The sequence below is a fragment of the Papaver somniferum genome, unplaced genomic scaffold, assembly GCF_003573695.1.
Source record: "Papaver somniferum cultivar HN1 unplaced genomic scaffold, ASM357369v1 unplaced-scaffold_131, whole genome shotgun sequence".
NCBI lineage: Eukaryota > Viridiplantae > Streptophyta > Magnoliopsida > Ranunculales > Papaveraceae > Papaver > Papaver somniferum.
Window position 1 is genome coordinate 39,232 of NW_020622270.1, and position 18,713 is coordinate 57,944.

An 18,713-nucleotide genomic window follows, 5' to 3' on the forward strand; every position below is an offset into this window, starting at 1 on the left:
GTGTTTTTATGGACTCCTCAAGAGACCTATGAAGTTGACATAATCAACTAATTTATCTGGATTTTTTTTGGTCTTGTACCAAATTTCTAAAAACACATAAAGGATTGTTAATTTGACATAATCAAGTCAAGTGGATGCCAGAATATAATTTGAATCCTACAAGGATTACAAGTTTGAATATGTTCTCCGACCACATACGAGTCCTTCAAGGACTACCACGCTAAATGTGTCTTATAACAAGAACAATTGTTGAAGCAATCCTTCAAGGACTACCATTAATTATAGGATGGTATAGTCACAACGAACATATTTCTCGTACAACGCAATATGACTATACCATCCTATAATTAATGGGCTTTGCAATTTTAAGGTGTTAAGTCTTGGATCCAAAATTGCGTTCATCAAGAAATTAATCCAATCTAAATTGGAATGTATGTAAACCAAACACGTATGTTGATATTTCTCTGCAGAGGGGTTTAAAACCATCATAATTTATTATTTCTGTAGCTGCTATAATGAATATTCGACAATTTATAAATTACTACGATCCCACATAATTCTCAAAGATATGCATATATTGAAAAAAATCAGTCAATTACTGGTACTAGCGCCTGCGAGGTTATAATCTCCTCCTCTTCAAATGAGGAGATATTAGTTTTGAGAATGGAATCATATTATGATATACTCTATCAGAGCACTATCCGTAGACTACACTAAAATGCTACATGCTTGCTAGAAGTGATTGGATTTGCCTTAGCAAACGACAAAGCTTGGAAAAGCTAAATGAGACACTTTCACGCCTATTATTTAATGGCAACATTTATCGATTTAATGGGAGAGAAATTGATATAACTTTTAAAGTTAACTAACACAAGTTTTTTTATAGTGTATATAGTCTCCCCCTGATTATAGAGGAAATGTTTGCATCTCATACACGAAATCATGTTTCGTAAAGTATTATCCGATTAATTCGAGAACAAATACTTATAATATTTTCTGGATTATTGACCGGTTGTCAGCCGTGCAAATATAATTCACTTTCTCACTCAACTAGATATAAATATAGTACGTGATAAAAAAGAGTTCGTTCCCACAGAGAGGCTTTTGTTGTTATAAAATTTCAGTTTTTATCTAAGCAATAAAAGTAATTGAAAGCAAAGTTAATAATTGGAATAATCAATAAGGAGAAGATATTGGTCACAGGATAGTATCATTCACAAACATGTATTTTCATCAATGATTAGAATTGAAATTTAATCTCTCATCTATTAGAAGTCCTAGGATATCTTGATCGCAAGAGTATCCTGTTTATTTCCCGATTTTATCACAAATAACATTAAAAGATGCTAATGTGAAATCTACCTAGAAAGCAACCTAAAGTGTAAAAGCACAATTAAGTTTAACTCCCTAAGAGCAATAAGTTCTATGAAATAAGACTAATCAATGCAAACAAAATGTGTAAAAGCACTAATTCGTTTTAAAAAAGGTTATGATTCATATGTGACTAGTAGGATGTATCACTACAAGCACTACCCACAATTATGCTACTTGAAATCAGGGACAAACAACTTTTTCGTATTGAAAACCCTAATCTAGCAATAGAGATGAAGACTAATCTAATTGATTCCGGACTCAAACAAACTAGCATTCAAATCATATGACAATATTAATAATGAAACATAAACAATAAAGTATTGAGACAAAACTAATTCATTGAATCAAATAACATGTTGGAAATCAACTTTTATCCCATAACCAATAATTGAGTTTAGTTACTCATAATAATGGAGTTCATCATAATCATAATCAATAAAATAAAAAAAATAAAGAAGATGAAAGCAAAGCAAACCCTAGAAGTAGTTTCCTCCAAAGCTCCAAGAAGAATACGTGGTTTTCGAAGTACAAACTTTTTCCAAAACTAGGTCAATCCTCCAAAAGTCCATATCCAAAGCGGTCCACCAAGCCCATGTGTGTGAAGAACCCACGTAGAAAATATGTCCAAAAAATTATCGCCGAAAATTGGCAGGAAGTCGGTCGGAAACTCGACGGAAAACATCTCAGGTGACCGGCAAAGTCCACCCGATTACCGGTCAAACAGGTCAAATCGGTCAACTTAGTTAACTCGGGTCAAGCACCGAGTCAAACCGGGTCAGCTCATTGAGTCAGACCTGAGTCAGGGTCTGAGTAGCCTGACTGAGCTGAACCAACTGAGTAAGCTTTGGCCTGAGTCATTGCTTTGGCTTGAGCTTGGTCCACCATCAAGGTGCATCACCAGTGCTGTGAACTAACTTCAAGTCATGTGCAATCACTCAATTCAGCACAATTCAAGCCATTCAAGGCCATTAACTACTACCACTACCACCACTTGAATCGCAGCTGCAAAATCATCCAGCTCTAGCCTTCTCAGCATCACTACATCCTTGGATTTGTTCTCAACTGCACAATCTACTCCATTTATTCACTGCAGCTTCAGCCATAGCATCGCAACCTTCTGTAGCTTCTTTCCAACAGCCGCAACTAACATTTCAGCTCCATACTGCAACACAACTCATGCTAGTTCCTTGCAGTTCAACATTCAAGCATTCTAATTCTTGTCAAACTTCAGTTCACTTACTCCGTATCCAGCAAAACACCAACACTTGCACCTGCAATTTTATTTCAATCCTAACATTCATCTATTCTGCAACTCAACTTCACAACTCAACAGAACAAACTCCATTTGAAGCTTCAGTCATCACAGGCATCTTAATTCATTCTCTACAGCAGCAACACCAACTTCATTTCACAGTTGCCTCAGTTCAACTGCATTATGCTCAACATCCATCCACCTGCAATCACCACTGCAACATTCTCAGAACCACTATCATTAGCAGCTCAGCCTTCAGCTACTACATAACACAGCAGCACCAACACAATCCCAACAGCCATCTCCACACAAGAACACTTGTATCTTCACCATTTAGCTGCCAACATAGATTCAACTGCAAACCAAACCTTACCACCATACTATTCTTCATCTGACTTGCAACCCCATTCTCAGATCACTACACAGGTCGCATCTTACTTTCTCCCACTGCACCACCAGATTCACTTGTAAAATCGTAGTCATACATCTAAGCAGCAACAACAACTCAGAGACATTCTCAGATCAATTCCACCTGCAGTTCAATGAAACCACAGACAGAACCCCTTCCTCGTTTCCTCGGCATCAGAACTTCAGCTGCAACTTGAGCTTACTAGCAGCATCAATTGCAGTTCATAACTCAAGTCATACTACCATTTCCATTGCATCTCAGTATAGCCAACAACACTGCACTATCTGACCCATTGAATCATTATCTCAGCCTACACTGCTTCATATCAACACCATTTCATTCTCATGAGCGGCACCAACCCATGCCAACATAGAAATTCAGTTCCATTGCTTCAATCTGACCTGTACCAACAATTCATACCCATTCTATAGCTTTCACAGCTCCACAACCAATCAATCTCTTCATTTTCTTGACCTAATTACCAACAACAAATAGCCATAAGAATCATCATGTCTCGGCAGTAAAAGCACCTCAAACTCCCCTGCAGTTCAATCCTAGCGTGCACCTAATGTTGTTCCAGTTCAAGCCACAAACTGCAATACCGCTTCCATTTCTCTTGCTTCTCCATTACAGCTCTCACATCAGCTCGGTCTAGGTCCACCAATGCTTCATCTCAGCTGCACTTGAACTGCATCATCTGCAGCTTCAACAGTTCATTGCTCATCTCAGGTCCCCTGCAAAACACCAACAGCATCACCATTCTCTGATGAAATCTCCCTAAATTTCTCACAAATTCACCAGTTCAACCACCAATCTGAACTCCACCATGTTCACTAGCTCTGGCAGAAACACTGCAACCAATGAATTTCATCCTCAACAGCAGATCAATCTCAACTGAACCCATTATTCTCTCCATACTCAGCTTCAGTCGACAACAGCAACACTTTTACCTTGATGTAAACTTGAATCTGAGACATACCCATGTTTCTAATTCATCTCAAAACCCCTTTCTCTTCGGATTCATTCTCGATTTCTCTCATATCTCAACTTCAGGTTCAGAATCACAAAACCCTAATTTCATCTTCTCAAACTCAGAATTTCTTTATGTTCTTCATCCTCCCAGCATAGCTTAAATTCACATCCTCATCTCCTTGAATTCGATCCAGATGCTTACCACTTGCCACCAATTTCTCAGACAGCATCCGCACCATTTTATCTCTCTGAATTTCAGGTGGAGTAAAAGAAAGCTAATGATAAAAAGAAATGAATCTTCTCTTAAATTTAGGTTGTGTGTAGGAGAAGGGATTCATATTGACACCCCACTTTAGTGGTTAAGGGGTAACCAACTCACACATGGCCTGTCGGTCCCAGAAAACCGACACCCTAGTTATCTGTTCGACTATCAGTTATGGGAAACTGACAGTTCATTCTCCACCTCTTCCTTGCGGAACCTAGCCTGCTCCGAGTATGACTCGCCCGTGAATCAACCTTTTTGGCCTTTACGCTCCACATGGACGTTTTCTCCTTCTTTTGCTCCAGATGACTCCACAGTACCTAAATACTCAAAAGTAAACATAAGAGATGCAATTCACAAGGATAATAACAAAGAAAGCATAAATACTATACATAAAATTAGGTGTTTTACAACACCTATCAATTTTAAGAAAAATACCAGTGGACTGTAGATAATGACTTCAAAAGTCATTAAAAAATTGTTCTTAAAATTGTAGTCTACTTGACATACAAATATAACATCAACCATGGATTTTAATGGTTACAACCAAAAGCATAAAAAAATGCTAATAAATCTCCAAAAAAATAAAAAAAAATAGTGACCTTTACGGACAACAGGATAATGATTCAGAATGAGATTTTGAACACTTCTTTTTCAAAAGAAATTAACTTCAAGATCAATTTTGTCGTTACAAGGATTAATAATATGGGCTAACAAGTCGGGTGCGCAATTGATCTTTAAGGTCAAAGTGTAATCCAGCTATAAGTGGAACGGTCCAAATACTTGAGATTATTATGGCGAGGAAAATTAAAAATTGCTAAATATTCTTCGAGAATGCAGCAATTCTGTGTTTCGTCGGCGTTTGCAATTCCATAACGACATTTTATCCCTTTAGGAACGATAGGGAAAAACCAAATCTAGTTGGCTTATATGTTTCTTCTTAAGAAAGATAAAGAAATCATCTTCGTTACTGAATTTAGAAAAATTCATGGTTTCCGGAAAGGAACAGAAACCAACGGTGTTGGTAGAAAGAACCTAGCTATGTTGGCATCTCATATAAGCGATAGAGAAAACCAACACCAGTTCGTTTGTACGATCTATGAAAATCATATTGACGAAGAAAGGAAAAAAAAATCTGTTAGTAATCGCACATGGATAATCCACTTTGTGGTTGGACAAATGGTTTCTTGTAAAGAAAAAAAATATCGAAACCATTTGGATAAATCACATGATCCTTGTATAGAAAACAAGGATACCAAATTTAATAGGTCGTAGGTTTTTCAACCATGCACGTAATTATTACCGTAAAGGTAATCAAATTGCGACAACACCAATTTTTGGTGATTACAGTTTCATTAGGGGATAGAAACTGTAAACCGTGTTTCGTCGAATTTTCTTTTTCTGTAAAAAATAGAGAAGAAAGGAAATTAACTTATTCGGAATAGTTAACCACCGATGTATATATATAAATATGTATACATATATACCTAGCAAACATAGATAGTAATAAAATAATGGTCCGCGAGTTATAACCCAAAGGTGTCACTATCTATACACAAAAACTCCAACAAAAAAAATTGTTCACAAAAATCCCATTTAATATAATTGGTCTATATTACCCTCTTAGTTTAAATCACCCCAACAAAAACAAAAATCAACCCCACTTTAATTCTTATTATATTGTCACCACCCACAAGCAACGCCACGGACCACCACCGCCACCGACCACCGCCGTCGCCGCCGCCACGGACCACCACCGCCACCGACCACCGCCATCGCCGCCAACCACCACCGCCACCACCTCCGACCGCCGCCGCCACCTTCGACCACCACTATCGCCGCCACCACCGCCTCCGACCGCCGCCGCCGCCACCGACCACCACCGCCTCCGACCACCAACGCCGCCACCTCTGACCACCACCGCCACCGCCGCCACCGACCACCACCACTACTGACCAAAATTTAGATGAAACCGATTTTGGTTTCATCATAAAATAAGATGAAACCCTAATTGGTTTCATCATAATTCAACTACAAGAAAAATTCAACAAGGATCTCATGTTGCAGTTGTCTTGGATACAACAACATCACAACAACACAGATCCATGCTCTATGCTACAACACATATTATCAACTGGCAGCACCACCATTGTCGACCACCGCCGACCACCACCGACTAAAACTAGCAACATCGCCAACACCCGCCGACGACCTCCACCACCACTGACCAAAAATTAGATGAAACCAATTTTGGTTCATCATAAATACGATGAAACTTATTATGGTTTCATCATAAATAAGATGAAACCATAATTGGTTTCATCAGAATTCATCAGTAGCTGCACTTCATTTAAGCTTCATTTCTTCTCTAGTTTACAGCATCATCTCCTATAACTCAGCTCTACATAAAAACAACTCTACTTTCATCCTCCGTCTATCCACAACAGCACCATCTGCTTCATTGACCATCCTCTTCTCATCCTTGTAGCCCTAGCCAAGACAGCAACACAGATCCATGCTTTATGCTACATCACAAATCAATATGTTACATACTTAGCTCCTAAATCATCATAACTAAATCTTAAACCTGAACATGACTTTGTTCCTTAGACTGGTGCAACATATTCATTCACCAACAAGAACAACCAACCTTCCACCATGTCTTTCAAAAATAAAAATGTTCCTTATTTATGACCAAAGTCTAGCAATTAACGAGCTAATTGTAACTAAAGGAGACATAAACACAACTCATTCTCCGTGGAACCACCCTCTCCTAGGTTAACATAATAATATTATCTTTCTATATTTTTCTTTATTTCGGGATTACTCTAAGTACCATCACTCCATCGTGAGTGTAAATTGTGTACCCATGCCCATGGTGCTTAGCCTATTTTCTTTACTTCATACCAATTCATATGTTACTGACTATACACAAATTATTAAAACAAAAAAAAACAAGCTATACGGATAAAATAGACACTGTACTTGCACTCCAAGCAGTCCTTCAATGAAATTTTAACTGGTTCTGTGTCCAATTGTTTGACAGAAGGTGCAATCACCACTTGGTTCTGTAAAAAAAAAAACAAGAATTAGTAAAAAAAAATCATTTGATATAACAACTAGAAATCAATAAAATTCTTATTGAAACTAAAGTCACCACCACCCGGGCTGTCTCCTGCTTCTTAGCGGTCATAGTCCCATTTAGAGAGACTATGCAAGCTTGTGATGGTGCAATATAATCATTGAGATCACTGATTTATAAAGTTTGTGAGAATTTTGCCGACATATCTGCAGAAATTGAAGAAATAAACACCAAGTTTCCATGAGAATAGCTGTAAATTGACGATTACTGAATAAGAACCACCTCACAATTATATGACAGGATATACCTTATTTATGTAAACCCCCACCGCCTTACCGTTTGAAAGGATGTGAAGGAGAAAACCAACGAGTGAACCAAAACTCCAGTCTTGTCGTTGCAAACGACTATGGAACTAATTATCTCCATCCGTAACGATTATGGAACTAGCAGAATTCAAATCTAACTCATTCTTCTGAATCCCTATCTCAACTGCATACAGTAAACTTCCTTGCTCTACCATGATCACAACATCCATTTTTTTAATTTTCATACTTATACTCATTTCTATCAACAACTTAAATGTCTATCTCATCTCCATTAACATAACTCATCATCAGTTCACTCCATAACATCTCAAGCCATCACCTTCATCACATTTTTAGCTTCATAATCCCTGTAAATCATCATGACCTAAACTAATAATCAAAACTATCAACTGCAGTTTCAAGAACATCTATAATTCTATCAATTGATATACTACATCTCAGTAAAATATCTTTCTAGGTCGAAAACCCATTTACCAAACAACAACAGCAACTCAATCTTCTAATTTGTTAAGAAACATAACAATCTCTCCCACTATTTCAACTTAAAATCAGATCCCTCTTTTTAACTCATCAGAGATTCAAATTCATCAACATCCTTTTCTCAATCAGATCCTTCTTATTCAAAACCCTCTCCCTAAATTTTGCAGATAGATCAATATCAAAAAGAAGAACCCTAGTTTCTTAATTTAGGGAAGAACATAAACAGTAATTCTCTACGAAATTAAAATTAAACTTCATACTACCATCTCTACTTCAAAATCAGAAAAAACCCACTTTAATTCGAACAAACCGTTGAGATTAATAAAAAAGAATCAATCAAAACAGAAACCGTAAATTTGACCTTCGATATACATTTTCTGTGAAGTCTAATTTCGATAATCGATTCAACAACATCACTCTCAATCAAAACAAGATTAAAATACAGAGATACGAATTAAAATGAAGAATTAAAGAGATTTTGATGCACTAACCCCTTTTTAAAAAACACGATCTGGATTTAACCCTCTTTCTCAACTATTACGGAGAAACCCAAGTTTTGAAGACGAAAATTGATGCTGGTGGTGACGTAGATGTTGTTGCTTGTGGTGACGGAGGTGTTGCTGATGGTGTTCGTGGAGATCTATCGGTGCTGCTAGCGGTGATGATTATGGTGGTGGGGAGAAGGAGATGGGAGAAAGAAGAAGAAGAAAAGCTAAAAGGGTATGCTTGGTTTTTTTAAAGTAACAAAATCTAAATTTGCTTATTATAATTTGACCTGGGGTTTTTGTGTCACTTTTTAATGAAATTGTTTTAATTTGTTAAAAATAATATGGCTGGATTTTTTGTACCACAAAGTTGGTCACCTAGGTGTTTTATCACTAATTTTGATAAAATAATCATCAAATAATTAAAAGTAAAAAAAAAATTAAAATTCACGGAAAAGTGAGACAAACACTTCCTTAAGCCTCCACTATCTATCAACATATGAGTAAAACTTTTGCTCCTTTAGTCTTCTCGGTGATTGAGTTACAGAACAACTTGGTGGAGATACGGATGAGTCACTTCATCCATAAGAAACCAATAATAGTTGGTGATCGTATGGATTTAATCTTCCGAAAACATCCATAAGAAACAAATGTCAATATTAGTTTCCACCCATGATAATGGTTAAATAAAATAACAAGAAAATATCAAATAACATAACAAAATTAGTGACAAAATACCTAGGTGACCAAATTTGTGGTACAAGAAATCCAGCCATATTTTTTTAATGAATTAAAACAATTTCATTAAAAAGTGACACAAAAACCCCGGGTCAAATAATAATGAGTAAATTTAGTTTTTATTACTTAAAAAAAGCCAAACATACCCTTTTTATCTTCTTCTTCTTTTTCTTCTTCTTCCTTTCTTTTTTCTTCTTTCTTCTGTCTCCTTCTCCCCACCACCATCACCACAAGCAGCAACAAATATTTCCACGAACACCAGCAGCAACACCTCTGTTTCCTCCACGAACGCCTCCGTCTCCTCTACGAACACCTCGTTCTCTATTTCTTCTATTTTTATGTTTAGATCTATTACCAACAGTAGCTTCGACACCATCAAACCAGTCGTTATGTCCAAATCCTCCACCAACAGCATCTCCGCCTCCTCCATTGACACGATCATCACCTTCTTCTCTTTCTACGTCCTGATTTTCCATCAACAACACCGCCTCCTCTTACTTTTGTTTTTTCCCACCACTACATATCAGATCCGCCACCAACACTACTTCTTCCTCCTCCTTCTATCATCTAAAACCACCACCAATACATTCAAATCGGCCACCAACAACACCGCCTCCTCATTTTATCATCTACAATCAACACCAGTACTTGCAGATCCTCTCCCAACAGCACCTCCGCCTCCTCATTCAATCCTCTACAATCACCACCACCTTCTAATGTTTCATCACCAGCAAATGATGATACATCTTCATCGTCGAAATCAACATTAATTGTGTTGGGGAAATGACAGATTTATGATTAAACCAAAATTGGTTTCATCAAATTCTGACAGTTGGTGAAAACAGTAAACTTACGATGAAACCAAATTTGGTTTCATCATAAACTTGCCATTTTTCTATCATGAAACCAAAGATTTTAATGATGAAAATTAATTTTATGATGAAACCAAATTTTGGTTTCACCTGATTTTTTTCCTAGTTTATTCGCCTGACTTGGAAGTTAGCGTGTTTGGTTTCATCATTAAAGTTGTGTTGGTGAAATGATAATATGTGGAAAAATGACGAAACCTAATTAGGTTTCATCGTATTTTTTTCATTTTGTTGAATATTGATCTCTATGAAACCAATTTTTGATGGTGAGATACAGGTGGAATGTTTTTTGTTGAAACTAGTTTTAGTTGAGGAGGTAATGGCAGTGGTGGTTGTGGTGCTGGTGGTTGTGGCAGCGATGGGGGTGGTGCAGTTGACGGTGGTGGTAGGTTTCATCATATTGTGTTTCAGTTTTTCTTTCTTCCTTCTCTTTTCTTTTATGATGAAACCAAATTTTGGTTTCATCTAATTTTGGTTTCATCATTTTTTCTGTTTGGTTTCATCATTTATTTTCATATTTTGTTGAATACTGATCAATGAAACTAATTTTTTGTGGAGGTGGCGGCTGGTTGGTGGTGGTGGTGATGGCCAGCGATAATGGTGGTGTTGCTCAGCGACGATGGTTTGTGGTGGTGGTCGGCGGTGGTGGAGCGGTGGTGGTTGTCATCGGCGGTGGTCTGTGGTGGTGGTCGGCGGTGGTGGTGGTGGCGCGGTGGTGGTGGTGAATGGCGGCGGTGGTGGTTGGCGGCGGTGGTGGGTGGCGGATGGTGGTTGGTGATGGTGGTGGTCGGCAGCGACCGGTGGTGGTGGGAGATGGTGTTGCTAGTTGCTGGTGGTGGGTTGTTGTTGTTGGCGATAATATAGTAAAAACTAAAAGCGGGGTTGATATTTGTTTTTGTTGGGTGATTTAAACTAGAAGGGTAATATAGATAGATTATGTTAAATGGGGCTTTTGTGAACATTTTGTTCTGTTGGAGTTTTTGTCCATGAATAGTGACACCTTTGGGGTTGTATCTCGCGGCCCGATAACACAAAGCATGAGACTGAAAACAATTTGTTTCACGCTGCCATGTTACGACCGCTTTAAGAAAAAAAATCTAAAAACATATTTCTTGCTTTATGGAGTTCAAAAGGCGACTTTCTTCTTCTTAAAGCCCAAAAACTGTTAATGGTTGGATCGCTCAGTGTAGAGCGTGTTGATGACGTCTTGTAATATAGAATAAGAGAAGAAGAAGACACAAAATTGAGGGAAAGAGAGAGAAATTCTTATTCATATGTGTACAATAGACTAACATTAGAACCTTTATTTATAGGGCTAGACACAAGGGCATCCAGTAATAAACGGGATTTAGCCAAGATATTCTTAACATAATTACACGTTTATAACAAGTAGTTTATATTTTATTTTATTTTTATTTTTGAAGCAAGTAGTTATATTGAATGGTGATGATTTCCCTTAACTGAAACAATTTGATAATCAGGGCTTGGAAATACAAGAAGAAATCAACAACGGCGAAAATAAATAATCCAGAATTAAAGAGAACTAAATTTATTATTAATAAATATCGTACTCGCTGCCTAGCTCTGTATCCAATAACAAGGGATCAAGCACAGTGTAGGTATAACTTTCACATTCAATAAACTTTGCCGAAGGGAAAACATATTGTTTAGTTTTTATTTTTCGGTCCGCGAGTTATAACCCCAAAGGTGTCACTATACATTCACAAAAAACCCGCCAAAACAAAAGTAACACAAAAACCCCAAAAAACAAAATTTTGATAAAATTTGATGAAACCTTGTAGAATTTTACGAAACCAATTTTTGGTTTCATCATAAAATTTGATGAAACCAATTTTGAAATTTGGGGTTTTTTTATCGATTTTTTAAAATTTGGGATTTTTGTATCACAAGTTTGGTCACCTTGAGTTTTTATGACTAGTTTTGTTTATTTTTATTTATTTTTTATTTATTTATTTTTTTCTAAAGAGGGAAGCTCATATCACTACAAAAAACTTAATATATTACAGCACCCTATAATTATGGCATAAACCCCTACTAATGTCGCGATAACCTGTGTAGCAAGAAGTCTGTTTTGCAGCACCAACCTTATTGCTACAGCAAGAGATTATACTTTTTTACCGTATGGCGTTGCAGGGGCTAAACTCGTTTTCAAACTGATTACAAAAATTGCAAGATCAGCACGTCAAACTACAGATCCATAATTGAAGAGAAAATTTAACCTTCTTATTCACATTTTGTAATGGACATAGGAACGGTTACAAGCACCACGTATTCTAAGATCACTGCAAAAAGGAATAATAATAAATAAATATGTATTGTCTAACATTCTTCCATTGCAAGAATAATTACCAGTAAGATTAGATATTGAGTGACAGAATGAGTGCATGGAAACGAAAGGAGAAAACAAAACCGCAAACGAATATATATGTAACAGATACAGAGTTCAAGAAAAATTATTCTCAAGTTTGTACTTCACCGAAAAGAGGAAGATAGATAATTGTTTATCCAAAACAAGAGATCAAGCAGAACGTATTTCTAAGTTCCACGTACAATAATTGTTTAATGTTCAATAGCGTTGCCATATTGCGGAAGGGGGAAACAACATATTACCTAGCATTCGTTCACTTCTTCTTCGTTTTTGCTTTCTTCCATTGTTTTCAGACCTTGTCTTTTGCAAATAGGGCAAACGTTCTTCCTTACCAACCATTATGTTATGCAGTCTTCATGGTATTCATGTTGGCAATCAAGAGTGGCAATCTTATCCTTGTTCTCATATCCATCCTGACATATGGTGCAAATTTCATTCTTTTCTTCCGTAGAGTCTGCAGATGTTGTGTGAACTCTTGTTTTCAGATGACTTGAGATAGTTTCTTTTGGTAATCCTCTTTGTACCATGCCAATCCTTTCTCCCAGTTCCATTAGTTCCTCATGGCTCATTCCATCTACATCTAATGGACCAACGTTAGGGTTCAGCAAGAGAAGCATGTTAGTACCATATTGACGACGTCTCACTCCATCTTCATTAGGGAAGAAAACTGCAACTGTGTAAGTCCCTTGTTGATTTTGATCGTCCTGGCTATTGGAATTTGATCCTTCAGCGGAAACTAAACTCTCTTCTTCCACAGTCTCATCATCATCACTAACATTATCGTGTAACGCATCCTCCTCTATCTGTCTATCAATCTGCTGGAGAAATAATTGTTCGATTAACCTCTCAAGATTCTCCTGACTAGAACTTGACCCGGAACTGTTGCTGTTGTTGTCGTCTGCTGCAGATGTATCATCTATCCCTTGACGATGATTTGACTGGTTTGAATCCGGCCCTTCCCTTTGCCGACGATATTGTTGATCCAAATCTTGTGATGTAGGACTAGAAGGTTGACTAGGCTGCGCGCCTTCATGACCAACTTTGTTCTCCATGACTAACATATAGTATTAATCTTCTTGTTCTTCAACTGGTTTTCAATCTTCTTGCTATTTCTAGCTGACAATCAAATTTGTCTCTGGTTTTCAATCTTCTCTTGTTTTCTTGTTTTCACGGGTAAAAAAGTGTGTTTTAAGATCACAACCTATGTTGCTCCTTGTATACCTTGGCTAAACCGGCTATGTACTTGGAAAAGAATACCGAAAATATTGAACTTATTTTGATAAACCGACTTAATTAGGGCCTTCCTAATATGGAAACTTGTCCAATAATAATTACTACTACTGATGATACAATCCTGACCCAGATGGAAAAACCTTGAGCTTACCAATACCGCGTTTGGCGATCAGTTCCTTATCTCTGAGTGATGGTAGTTCTGTCTCTGTGAACAATACCATGGCAGGTTTATCCTTTGGCATGTGTGGAAGGCTAGATGCTCTAAATTTTTTGATAATGTACGGGCAAGTGTGATGCAACTAGCGTCACTCAGCATAGTCATGGTTTCAATCAACTAGCCAACTGGAATAGTGGAAAGAAAACCTTCACAGACTTGTTGTGTGGCGGCGGGCAACAGCTTGAGTTAGGAGTTCTTACTGCACATGATTGTTCAATTTCAAATAGAATTGGTGTTGTTTGTAATAGACAATATATTATATTTAGAGATGATATATTTAGAGATATTTAGTTACCATAATATTCTGGGAGAATACCAGATTTTCTGTAATACTCAAACTCTATTTATATGAGTTTATGGAATAATAATAATTAAGGATTGATTAACATCCGACATGGTATCACGAGGCCAACCTCGATCCATCTTCTTCTTTCTCTAAGTTACCAATAATCATCCATGGCAAGTGACAAAAAATCCTTACATCCGGCTTTCGCCGTTTCTAACATCAAAGTTTTGATCCCTATTACTCTAGATATTAAACAAGATGAATATTCTTCATGGGTTTTCCTTTTCCAACTTCATCTACAAGCACACAAACTCCTTTTTCTTATTGACGATTCCGCTCCACCACCAGATCTTGATGCTGCCACCATATTACAACTTGATGCCCTCTGCCGTCAATGGATGTTCTCCACCATGGCCAAAGATTTGATGCTTACAGTTCTCAAAACTGGTAAAACTGCGAAAGAGTTATGGAATCATCTTAAAAATCTTTTCCAAGACAACAAAGGAAGTCGTGCCGCTAACCTAGAAAGTAAGTTCGTGAATCTAAGATTTGTTGATTGTAACAATGTTGATGATTATTGTGATAAGCTACATGCACTTTCGAATCGACTAAGTGATCTTGATTTTCCAATGAATGAGAAACGTTTGGTTATACAACTTGTCAATGGACTTCCGGAGGAATACAATATTGTTGCCTCCTTCATCCAACAATCGATGCCATCTTTTGACACTGCTCGCTCTCAATTACGCACTGAGGAGATTCGTCGTGAACATCAATCAAACTACAACTCCCATACTGCCCTTGCGGCTGCCAACAACCAACGTTCACCTGCTACTTCTTCTTCCGTCACCAGCAGTTTTCACTCAGCGTCTGCCCACCAGTGTTCCGAGCCCAGTTCCCTGATGGGCCACCAAGCTGCTCTTCTGCCAACTCCACCAGGCCCAAGACGTCACCCTACTGCACCCAACTGGGCTCCCCAATGGACGTCTCCCCCAAGCCCATACCCTGTTGTACCTTACTGGAGTCAGCAGCATCATCTCTCTGGTCGTGGCCGAGGTCGTCAGTTCCGTGGGCGTGGCCGTGGTCGCGGACGCACCTTCTCAGCAGCCCGTTCACCACAAGCTTACGTCACTCCTACAACGGAATACCTTCAACCATCGGATATTGCCGAAGCATACAGCTCCATGAGCATTCGAGCGCCTGATGATGACTTCTACATGGACACTGGCGCAACATCACACATCACCTCGGATCCAGGTACTTTACATAATGTTTTTCCTTCGAGCAATGTGCGGTCTATCTTAGTGGGTAATGGCAGCAGCATTCCGGTAACTGCTAGTGGCTCTAGGTTCATAGATCTTCCATCTCACACCCTTCATCTCAAAAATACTCTTGTCGTTCCTTCCATCATCAAAAACTTAATCTCTGTTCGTAAATTTACCACTGATAATCATGTGTCTGTTGAATTTGATCCTTATGGTTTTTCTGTGAAGGATTTGAATTCGAGGAAGACTATTCTCCGATGTGATAGTTCTGGGGAGCTTTATCCCATCACCACTTCTGCCGTGCATTCCTCCCTTTCGCCACTACCTCACCAATTCTCTCTTGCCGTCTGCTCACCTGACGTTTGGCATAATCGCCTCGGCCACCCTGGCGGGGCTATCTTAGATGCTTTACGCACAAAGTCTTTTATTAAATGTAATAAGAATCTTTCCCCCAATCTTTGTCATTCTTGTCAACTTAGCAAACATGTTCCTATTCCCTTTTATGACTCTCATTCTACTAGTGCTGCTCCTTTTGATATTATTCATAGTGATTTATGGACATCTCCGTTGAATTTAGACACGGGTTTTCGTTATTATCTTCTCTTATTGGATGATTTCACTAATTATCTATGGGTTTTTCCACTAAAACTCAAATCCCAAGTCTTCACCAAATTTTTGGAATTCCGTTCTTTTGTTCAAACTCAATTTGAACGCCAAATTAAGTCATTCCAATGCGACATGGGTCGCGAATTTGACAATTCCTCTTTTCATAATTTTGCTAGTCAAAACGGCTTAGTATTTCGCTTCTCTTGTCCTCATACATCCTCTCAAAATGGTAAGGCGGAACGCATGATTCGCCGAATCAATGATATCACCCGTACCCTAATGACCCATGCCTCCGTTCCTCATAAATATTGGGTCTATTCTCTTCTTATGGCCGTCTACTTACACAACATTCTTCCCACTAAAATTCTCCGCTTCCAATCTCCGGTGTCCGTCTTATATAGACGCCAACCCACATATGATCATCTTCGCATCTTTGGTTGTCTTTGCTACCCTAATCTTTCTTCCACAACACCACACAAACTTGCTCCTCGTTCCACTAGGTGTGTCTTTCTTGGTTTTCCATCTAATCATCGTGGTTATCGTTGTCTTGACATTTCCACAAACAAATTCATCATTTCAAGACATGTCACATTTGATGAAACCATCTTCCCTTTTTCAAGTCCCTCTCATCTAGACTCTTCCCTTTCTCAAGACCCACAAATCCATCCTCTTTACTCCTTCCTAGACTCCTCCACATATCCCCCTCCTGTAGCCTCTCCTAATACTCATCCATCTCCATCCTTCTCCGTCCCTGTTGACGGCCCAGTCGTCTCAAACCTACAGCCAAAGCTGTACTCTCCCCCTCATCGACGCCAATCTCGTCCTTCCCAGCCCACTCCCACTGAGCCCACTCTTTCTTCCGAGCCCACTCATCCTTCCAAGCCAACTCGTCCTTCCCAGCCCACTTTTGCTGAGCCCACTACCCATGACTCTCCACCGTCCTCCCTTACCCAGCCCATTACCGTGCATCCCAACACGGTCTCCTCTCCACAGCCCATCAATGCCCCGTCCAACCCCTCCAGCCCACTCCCTCCGACCTCCCCTTCCAGCCCACTTCTTCCAACAGCTACTCGCCCAACTACTAGGGCTTCCCGTGGCATTTTCCGCCCCATTCAGCGACTGAACCTTCATGTCCAGTCCAACTCTCCAATTTCCCCTCTTCCACGTTCTTATCTTTATGCTCTTCGAGACCCTAACTGGAATGCTGCCATGTGGAACGAATACCTTGCTATGATTAAGACCGGCACTTGGGTACTAGTTCCTCGCCCCAGGAACGCCCATATCATTCGGTCGATGTGGCTCTTCCGTCACAAGTTTCACGCTGATGGCACCTTGCAGCGGTACAAGGCTCGTCTAGTAGCCAATGACAAGTCTCAACAGGTTGGAGTTGATTGTTTTGAAACGTTTAGTCTGGTTGTTAAACCAGCGACTATACGTACTGTGCTCAGTATAGCAACATCACGTTCTTGGGGTATTCGTCAGCTGGACGTTAAAAATGCTTTTCTTCATGGTGACCTAGCTGAAACGGTTTATATGCATCAACCACCGGGTTTTGTTGATTCCGCTCATCCCGATTATGTTTGCCGCCTTCGTCGATCTCTTTATGGACTTAAACAAGCACCTCGGGCATGGTTTCAACGTTTTGCACAATTTATTATTGGTTGCGGTTTTCGTGGAAGTGTTTGTGATTCCTCACTATTTGTTTATCACTCTGGTTCGGAAACTGCATACTTATTACTATATGTGGATGATATTGTTTTAACCGCTTCTACTGATGCCCTTCTAGGTCGTTTCATTGAGTTAATGAAACGTGAATTTGCTATGACTGATCTTGGTGCGTTACACCAATTTCTGGGTATCACTGTGACCCGCTCAGATTCAGGATTGTTTCTGTCACAGTCTTCATATGCACAGGATATTATTGCTCGTGCATCGATGACGAACTGCAACCCAGTCGCTACTCCAGTTGATACACAACCGAAGCTCAGTACTACATTTGGCCCTGCACTCAAGGATCCAACATTATACAGAAGTCTGGCCGGAGCTCTTCAATACCTGACTTTCACCCGCCCCGACATTTCTTATGCCGTGCAGCAGGTTTGCTTATTTATGCATGACCCTAGGGAATCACATATGCAGGCTATTAAACGCATTCTCAGGTATCTTCAGGGCACTCTTGATCACGGTTTATTTCTGTACGCTTCCACTGTTACTGGCTTGACTGCGTACTCTGATGCTGACTGGGCGGGTTTTCCGGATTCTCGTCAGTCGACCTCTGGCTACTGCATTTTTCTTGGATACAACCTGATATCTTGGTCATCCAAACGACAAGCTACTGTATCTCGTTCTAGTGCGGAGGCCGAATACAGAGGAGTTGCCAATGCTGTTGCTGAGACTACTTGGTTACGCAATTTACTTCTCGAGCTTCACATCCCGTTACGACGTGCCACTATTGTCTACTGTGATAA

General features: G+C 39.1%; 2 protein-coding genes across 2 annotated transcripts; one reads left to right on the forward strand and one right to left on the reverse strand.

Moving 5' to 3' along the window:
* Positions 1–12,976: 12,976 nt before the first annotated feature.
* Positions 12,977–13,690, reverse strand: LOC113332298. The gene has a single exon (XM_026578858.1). It carries the CDS (start codon positions 13,688–13,690, stop codon positions 12,977–12,979), a length of 714 nt encoding a protein of 237 aa, XP_026434643.1.
* Positions 13,691–14,544: 854 nt separating this feature from the next.
* LOC113332299 lies at positions 14,545–15,902 on the forward strand. The gene is made up of 2 exons (XM_026578859.1): positions 14,545–15,631; positions 15,868–15,902. The coding sequence occupies exons 1-2, from the start codon at positions 14,545–14,547 to the stop codon at positions 15,900–15,902; spliced, it is 1,122 nt and encodes a 373-aa protein (XP_026434644.1).
* Positions 15,903–18,713: the final 2,811 nt, after the last annotated feature.